General features: G+C 38.0%; 1 protein-coding gene across 2 annotated transcripts; it reads right to left on the bottom strand.

Annotated features, from left to right (window-relative positions):
• Nucleotides 1–2,368: 2,368 nt before the first annotated feature.
• MRPL30 (mitochondrial ribosomal protein L30) lies at nt 2,369–7,544 on the bottom strand. 2 transcript variants are annotated; one of them, XM_056808669.1, is made up of 6 exons: nt 7,406–7,544; nt 5,595–5,680; nt 4,288–4,368; nt 2,919–3,065; nt 2,673–2,746; nt 2,369–2,564 (listed from the first exon to the last, which is right to left on the bottom strand). In XM_056808669.1, the coding sequence occupies exons 2-6, from the start codon at nt 5,643–5,645 to the stop codon at nt 2,432–2,434; spliced, it is 486 nt and encodes a 161-aa protein (XP_056664647.1). In that variant the 5' UTR covers nt 5,646–5,680; nt 7,406–7,544; the 3' UTR covers nt 2,369–2,431. The 2 variants fall into 2 exon arrangements, with proteins under 2 accessions (XP_056664647.1, XP_056664648.1); XM_056808670.1 differs by lacking the exon at nt 7,406–7,544 and adding an exon at nt 7,160–7,292.
• Between the last annotated feature and the right edge of the window lie 145 nt (nt 7,545–7,689).

A 7,689-nucleotide genomic window follows, 5' to 3' on the forward strand; every position in this document is an offset into this window, starting at 1 on the left:
TTTTTTCTTCTGCCTTCAAAGTCATCAGACCATCTCTTTTCTGACTTCCACGTTAAAAGACATCACCCTTCAGTTTGTCTCTTCTCTTCTTCCTTCTTTCAAGGCAACAAGGTTTAGCCCACAGTTGGTCTGGCTTCCAACTGCCTTTCTCGGTAACATTCCAAATAGAACATTCATTTGACTGGCAGGTCATCACTCAGCTGATTTCTGTCTTGTTGCATGCTTTTCCACTCTCTCTCTTCCACAGAATTAAAAGGAGCAAAATGCACAAGTTCATACTATATATGGTTTTTCCTGTTCATCAAAATAACTAATTTAAATAACTTAAATAACTGCATGTTTTAAACATGCTTAGCTGAGAAGAAATGTTATAACTTTTATGTATTTATATTATTTATAGATTTGCAGAGTCACCAATTACCCATTAGCTGGCACCAGACTAAGCCCTGGGCAGATGATGAGCCTCTGAGTTCCAGATGTAGGAGAAACACCTATACTTGCTAGGGTTTTGGAAATACTCTTGACAGAAGCAAAAGATCCTCTACTCTTAAATGGGAGTTGAGAAAGGCATGGGGGTTCAAAGGCTTTAAGTAAAAATAAAAGTTTGCGGGCATCTGAGTGGCTCAGTGGATTGAGAGCCAGGTCCAGAGATGGGAAGTCCTGGGTTCAAATCTGACCTCAGACACTTCCTAGCTGTGTGACTCTGGGCAAGTCACTTTACTCATCTTATTTAGGGGGCAGCTGGGTAGCTCAGTGGATTGAGAGCCAGGCCTAGAGATGGGAGGTCCTAGGTTCAAGTCTGGCCTCAGGCACTTCCCAGCTGTGTGACCCTGGGCAAGTCACTTAACCCCCACTGCCTAGCCCTTACCACTCTTCTGCCTTGGAGCTAATACACAGTATTGATTCCAAGATGGAAGGTAAGGGTTTAAAAAAAAATAAAAATAAAAGTTTGGTAACTATTGCTATCAATAGTTGGCTATCAGAAGAAAAGATGATAGTAAAGTCTGAGTTTAAAAAGTCCATTTGTTTACCTAATCAAGAAATGACTCCTAAAACCAATGTAAGTAAAATCAGAAGGGTAGCAATAATTTGGGAAAAAATCTTCATAAAAACCTCTGACAATGGTCTAATTACTCAAATTTACAAAGAGCTAAATCAATTGTACAAAAAATCAAGCCATTCTCTGATAAATGGGCAAGGGACATGGATAGGCAGTTCTCAGATAAAGAAATCAAAACTATTAATAAGCACATGAAGAAGTGTTCTAAATCTCTTATAATCAGAGAGATGCAAATCAAAACACCTCTGAGGTATCACCTCACACCTAGCAGATTGGCTAACATGACAGCTATGCAAAGTAATGAATGCTGGAGGGGATGTGGCAAAGTAGGGACACTAATTCATTGCTGGTGGAGTTGTGAATTGAGCCAACCATTCTGGAGGGCAATTTGGAACTATGCCCAAAGGGCACTAAAAGACTGTCTGCTCTTTAATCCAGCCATAGCACTACTGTGTTTTTACCCAAAAGAGGTAATAAGGAAAAAGACATGTACAAAAATATACAAAAATAGCTGCACTCTTTGTGGTGGCAAAAAATTGGGAAACGAGGGGATGCCCATCGATTGGGGAATGGCTGAACAAATTGTGGTATATGTTGGTGATGGAATACTATTGTGCTCAAAGGAATAATGAACTGGAGGGATTCCACGGAGACTGGAACAACCTCCAGGAAGTGATGCAGAGTGAAAGGAGCAGAACCAGGAGAACATTGTACACAGAGACTGATACATTGTGGTACAATTGAAGGTGATGGACTTCTCCATTAGTGGCGGTGTAATGTCCCTGAACAATCTGCAGGGATCTAAAAAACACTATCCACAAGCAGAAGATAAACTGTGGGAGTAAAAACACCGATGAAAAGCAACTGCTTGACTACAGGGGTGGAGGGGATATGACTGAGGAGAGACTCTAAATGAACAATCTAATGCAAATACCAACAACATGGAAATAGGCTTGAATCAAGAACACATGTGATACCCAGTGGAATTGCGCGTGAGCTATGGGAGAGGTGGTGGGAGTGGGGGGGAGGGAAGAAAAGAAAATGATCTTTGTTTCCAATGAATAATGTTTGGAAATGACCAAATAAAAATTAAAAAAAGGAAAAAAAGAGAAGTTTATGTTTAAAAAAAAAGAAAGAAATGACTCCTGAAACTTCTTTGAAGATTGCAATTCTGGTCTTTGATTTACTACAGGCAGATTTTTGAAAGTAGAGTTATATATCATCCATCAATTCATGACTGAAAGAGGACTATTCTAAATAATGTGTGTCATTCAAATATCTTAGGAAAGCTCAGTTAATGAAGACCACTGGTGTTTAAAACACATTTTAATAGAAACACTTGAAGAATATTTAAAGAAAGTGAGAAAGCAATTAGGCCTTAATTGCCTTTTGTCCCAATGGTTTTAGTTGCCATCTTACTATTAATTCACCAGTGGTCTTGAGGCAAGTTTCTGACATCTGTTCTTCTGTTGGAAGTCCTTGAGGCAATTTTAATGGCTGTATCCTAGAACATTAAAAAATAATGGTTAAGATATTACAAAGTTATTTCTTAAAATGATTTAAATTTTATAAGAAAAAATAAAGTAATTGTTCTTAAAATTCCTCAACAAACCTTACAAGATGCTTAACCACTTTCAGTTTCTGATTCACTGAAGGAATATTCTTGTGCACTTGTGGATTATGTGCCTATGAAGAACAGATATTTTACAATTCTCCCCAAAACACCATGAGATTCATCTTACTTAAAGCAATACACTATATTTATGTGCTTCAAAACAAATATAACAAAAAATATCAACCTTAAAGTTAGAAAAAGGCTAAATTCAAAACAAGTATAACCAGTATACTAAATGTTTACTTTTTCCAATCCAAGAAGCTTTATGATATTCTTTTCCCAATATGGTCTTCCTTGTACACTTTTAATTCTGGTGACAATGTGTAATTTATGAGGGTGTTGAGGGTTCCCACCATATTTTTCATGTGCTTCAGGTGTAGGTTGAAACACCTGTAAGAACAGAACAAAAAATTAGTTATTTTCAAACATTCCAGAAGACTTCTGTATTCAGCTATCCCTTCACTTCTCTAAAATAAACATTTTACTATCATATATACAAATTAGTTTGACCTCCCAGCTCAAATTTTTAATGTCAAAACAAAAAAATTAGTTGTTCAATTTTTTTTCTTTCCTAATTCAAAGAGACAACATAGCTTTGATATATAGTAAGCTGAAGTTAAAAACATTTATGATAATTGGCCCAGATACACGTGGCTTAAGAATTTGGTTCTCTATAGACATATTATAGGCATAAGAAGGTTGTAATTACTCTATCATGAAAGGGAAAGTGACTCAACTACACCAGAATTGAGAATGAAGAAAAGTGGTCATTATTTTTCTTAAATCTCCAAGTTTACTATTTCCCTTTGCCAATTAGTTGCTTAATACTGATTCACCTATGTTCATACTCATATGTTAAATGGTCTCTTCCTTGAAGTGCAAGTATTCCAGTTTCAACAATTATTAGCTGTAGAACCATCGTTTATCTTTTCTAGGTTTGTTTCTTCATCTGCAAAATAGGTATTATAATACTCACACTACCTACTTCAAAGTGCTGTTCTGAAGAAAGTGCTTTGCAAACTATAAACAAGTCATTATTACCATCATCAATATCATCAACCCTCCTAGGAACTTATCATTTAGGATAGTATGAAGTAAGAGAAAAGCTAAAGGATATAGTTTAACTGTTTAAGGGATCAGAGCAGAAAGGAATATTGAGGTCCTATCAAAAACATTCTGTGAAAACCCTCCACATTTCATAGATGAGAGATATTGTGAGAGTAAGATCTAATAAGACTTGGCAAATGATTGGAGAGAAGGATGGATGGAGAGTTAGAGGTTGATGTCAAGTTAGTAAACCTCCATAAATTCAAGGATGGTAGAAAAATGAGGAAATTCAGGATGGATTTGGGAAGGAAACATAATGAGTTGTTTTAGACAAGTCTGAGCTGCCTATGGGATATTCAAATGGAGATGTCTAATAAGCAATTGGTATATGATTTGAGTTCTGGAGAGAGACTACAGTTGAATACATAGATTTAAAAGTCATCTACAAAGAAATAACTAGGGTCATAAGAACTGAAATGAAAAAAATCCTCAAGAGAAATAAAGAAAAGAAATGGCCCAAGACCCACTGTTATTAATCAGATGAAACTCTTAAAAATGCTCTTACTTTATCTGGAATCCTTGACTTGGTAAATTTATGACGAATCCAATCAACTGAGGTGAGAGATTCCAGACTTTTTGTCACATTCTGGAAGAAGTTAAGAGAGCACTGGTTTTTGAGGGCTAGTGCAGACATCTACCAATATGTTTCACCACATTAGCTCATGATTACTAAAAGCTTCAATTCAATCCCCTCTTAAGCATGACCAATTTATTGAATATATTTGGCTCATTTATTTTCTTCTTGAGTTTCTGCCCAACCCCATTTCCTTAAATAAGTCATTAAGTTTGGTTCCATCACTACTGTCACTACTACCAGTTCCCAGTAGTCATAGCAGGCTATGAAAAGTTTACTCTATCCACTGTAATGCCCTTTTCTTGACTGAGGGAATATACCAGTGATGGTAAACCTATGGCATGGGTGCCAAAGATGGCATTCAGGGCACTCTCTGTAAGCACATGTGCAACACCTCCCCTATCTACTCCCCAGAATTCATTACTAAAAAGGCAGAGGGACTCGATGGAATTGCTCTCTTCCCCCCCACTCTCCACTGTGCTTGACAACATTTTTTTCACATCATCCATCACTATGCCCAGCAGCCCAATGGGAGCACTTCTTTCCTCCCCTGTCTAGGGTAAGGTGGGAGGCTCATAAGTGGCAGAGCTAGAGGGGAGCAGAGCACTCATGCCATCTCCCTCCCCCTCTCTACACTAGTTGAGTACATTCCTTACTTCACCTGCCTCTTTGGCCAGCAGTTCAAAGGGAGCACTTTCTCCCTCCCCTGTGTGTGTGTGTGTGTGTGTGGGAGGAGGCATAGCACATGGTCTCTAAAAGGTTCACCATCACTGGTATATACTAATGTTTGCACACACTAATTTCATTTCCTACAATGCCTTCTTATTTATATACGTACTTTTCTCAATTAACTAAAATAAGTAGACAATAGATAGGACTAAAAGAGTAATCTGTTTGGCCTAGAGTTCAATCCCAGATATTCTCCTCATATGCCAGAAATAAGAATAATGTGTGGACTTTTCAGAGGAGGAGATTTAGGCTAAAGAAAAACTTAAGAGCTGTCCAAAAGTGGAAAGGGTCGATATAGTTTACTTTCACTGAAGGTTCTCAAGTGCAGGCTGAAAGACCACTTGGTGGGAAATTTACAGAGGGATTCCAGCTCACCTGAATCTTGAACTAGATTTTTTTTTTTAAAGTAACTTCTAACTCTTGAAATGTTGTGGAAATAAGCTATACAGAGTGGGTAAAGATGAAAGAGAATTGGGGTAAACAATAAAGTGTTTTTTAAAATTACATACCTGTACTTTACCTGGAGGGTTCTGGGTCAATAAGCGCAAAATTCCTGCCATTAGATATCAATATCAATGATATTACCTTCAAAAAGCTGCAAGTATAAGTAATTCCAAGGGACAAATTATTGTTGATATTGGTCATAATCTCCCTTGAATAGTTATGTAACATTTAAGCAAAAGCATAACAGTAAAGTTTTAGTTATAAGATAAAAACAAGAGCTAAACTGGATCTCCTACATGTTTTATAGAGTACTGAATATAGTTTGCTAAATATTGATATGGCAAAATTAAAATGAAGCTTAGCCCAAATCATTCTTTGGAAACTGGCAAAGAATGCAAAATGTATGACTAGTGGTGGAATTTCCTAATATTTATTTTATATTAAAAAACATTTATTATGACTATAAATTTGTGGTTGTCCCCTATTAGTACGTAAACTATTAAGAGTAGGAATCACTTCATTCTTTGTTTCCCCAGTATCAAGCAGATAGTAGCTATTTAATGAGATGCTGTTTGATTAATTGACAAATGAGAGATAGCTATAGTTTTATCAATTAATTAAGGATATTATCACTGTAAATATTACAAGAAAGCTTCATAAACATCTTAAACTTTTAGCAATCATTCTGTATTTCATAAAAGTGGCATTTGTTAAAACAATATTGTACAAAAAAGAACTTTACTAGATTATGCCATTCTTTGTCAGAAAATTATCAAATGGCAAAATGACTAAGTTCATCAAACCTCCTTACCTTATAAAGAAAATGAGGTCCCAAGTTACACACACACACAAAAACTAGCAGAACTGAGACAAAAACACAAATATTTTGGTTCCCAGACCAGCAATGTACTATTTTTTTTCAGCACTACACTGCCACTAAGAAATTAAGGGTGCTATCAATAATCAGTAGACAAGCATTTTCTATATCCCAAGCCCCGTGTTAAGTGTTCCAATACAAAGAAATGGAAAAATCTTGGCTCTGCCATCAAGGATCCTTATTTGTAAAGGTGGAGAAAGATGTGAGTTATTAGGAGAGACAATATGTGTGTGTGCGTGAAAAGGCCTGTTTCATAAGGTGGGATTTGAAGGAATTTGATGAAGAGAAATGACCATTTTTGTGAATAAATTGGCAAATTTGGTTATAGAAACTTCTAGGGAGCAGGGGTTTTCCTTCAGATGACGCCCATGCTCTATTAATCTGTTTTGCTTTAAAATATTTGTCATTATTTACTTACTACTACTAAAGACACAAATTGTCTCTTGATAGGAACAGAGGGATCAGTTTAAGCGGGGTAAATCCTATTCGCATCTGCCAATCAGTGTATTTAGCCTTCTCCATATAACAGCTAACTCTGTATATGGAAGACTAGGAAAATAAACCCACGTTTATATTTTCTGCTGTGGTTTGAACAAATACCCCACTACAACGGACACCTCACCTAACCAACCATAACAGAAAACTGTACTGAAAGATTAGAAACAGTTCTTCGAAGGTTCATCCCACAGCAAAAATTATTTAATTGGGAATGGTTAACCTCCAGGCTCCCACCTCCCGGCCATGTGACCTTACCCCAAGGCCTACGAAAAATGTTCGTGTTCTGCCATTGGCTGGTTCTTGGCCAATAGGAAAGCGGAAAGGGGCACGGCCATTTTCCAGGTTATCCGGCCAAGGTTGAAAAGTCAAAGCTCGAGAAGTGGGTCATCTCCAGCAATCCTCCCCAAGCCCAGAGGCCTGAGGATGCCTGGCAAGCGTGTGTGTGTGTGTGGGGGGGGGGGGGGGGTTCTTGTAGAACTTTCCCACCCGTTCCATACTCACCAGTTCAGCTCGGCCACAGCAGCCTCTGATTGCTATCTCCAATTTATTCACCCAGGAGGCAGAAGGAAATCATGGCCGCAGAGATCGAGCCCTACGCACTCCAGGAACCTTCCCTCCTGTACCTTGAACGTTGTCCGGAGCCGTAAATGCCGCTCGCTTCCTTAGCCTGGGCGCTGAGAGTATGAGGTCTAGGAATTTTTACTCTGGGAGGTGCAATCACGCCAGCCGGAGCCTCACGTGATCGCCTCCCGGAAGCTACGCGCGCGTGCGCGCTCTTTCCCAGG

This window comes from Monodelphis domestica, chromosome 8 (genome assembly GCF_027887165.1).
Source record: "Monodelphis domestica isolate mMonDom1 chromosome 8, mMonDom1.pri, whole genome shotgun sequence".
NCBI classification, from domain to species: Eukaryota; Metazoa; Chordata; class Mammalia; order Didelphimorphia; family Didelphidae; genus Monodelphis; species Monodelphis domestica.

Excerpts from the sequence above, each read along its gene's own strand:
- MRPL30 (XM_056808669.1), bottom strand. The coding sequence starts at position 5,645 with ATGGCAGGAATTTTGCGCTTATTGACCCAGAACCCTCCAGGTAAAGTA. Across the intron at positions 4,369-5,594 it reads ACCCTCCAGGTAAAGTACAG|AATGTGACAAAAAGTCTGGA; the intron begins GTATGTAATTTT and ends AACTTCTTCCAG. Across the intron at positions 2,565-2,672 it reads GTGGTTAAGCATCTTGTAAG|GATACAGCCATTAAAATTGC; the intron begins GTTTGTTGAGGA and ends TTAATGTTCTAG.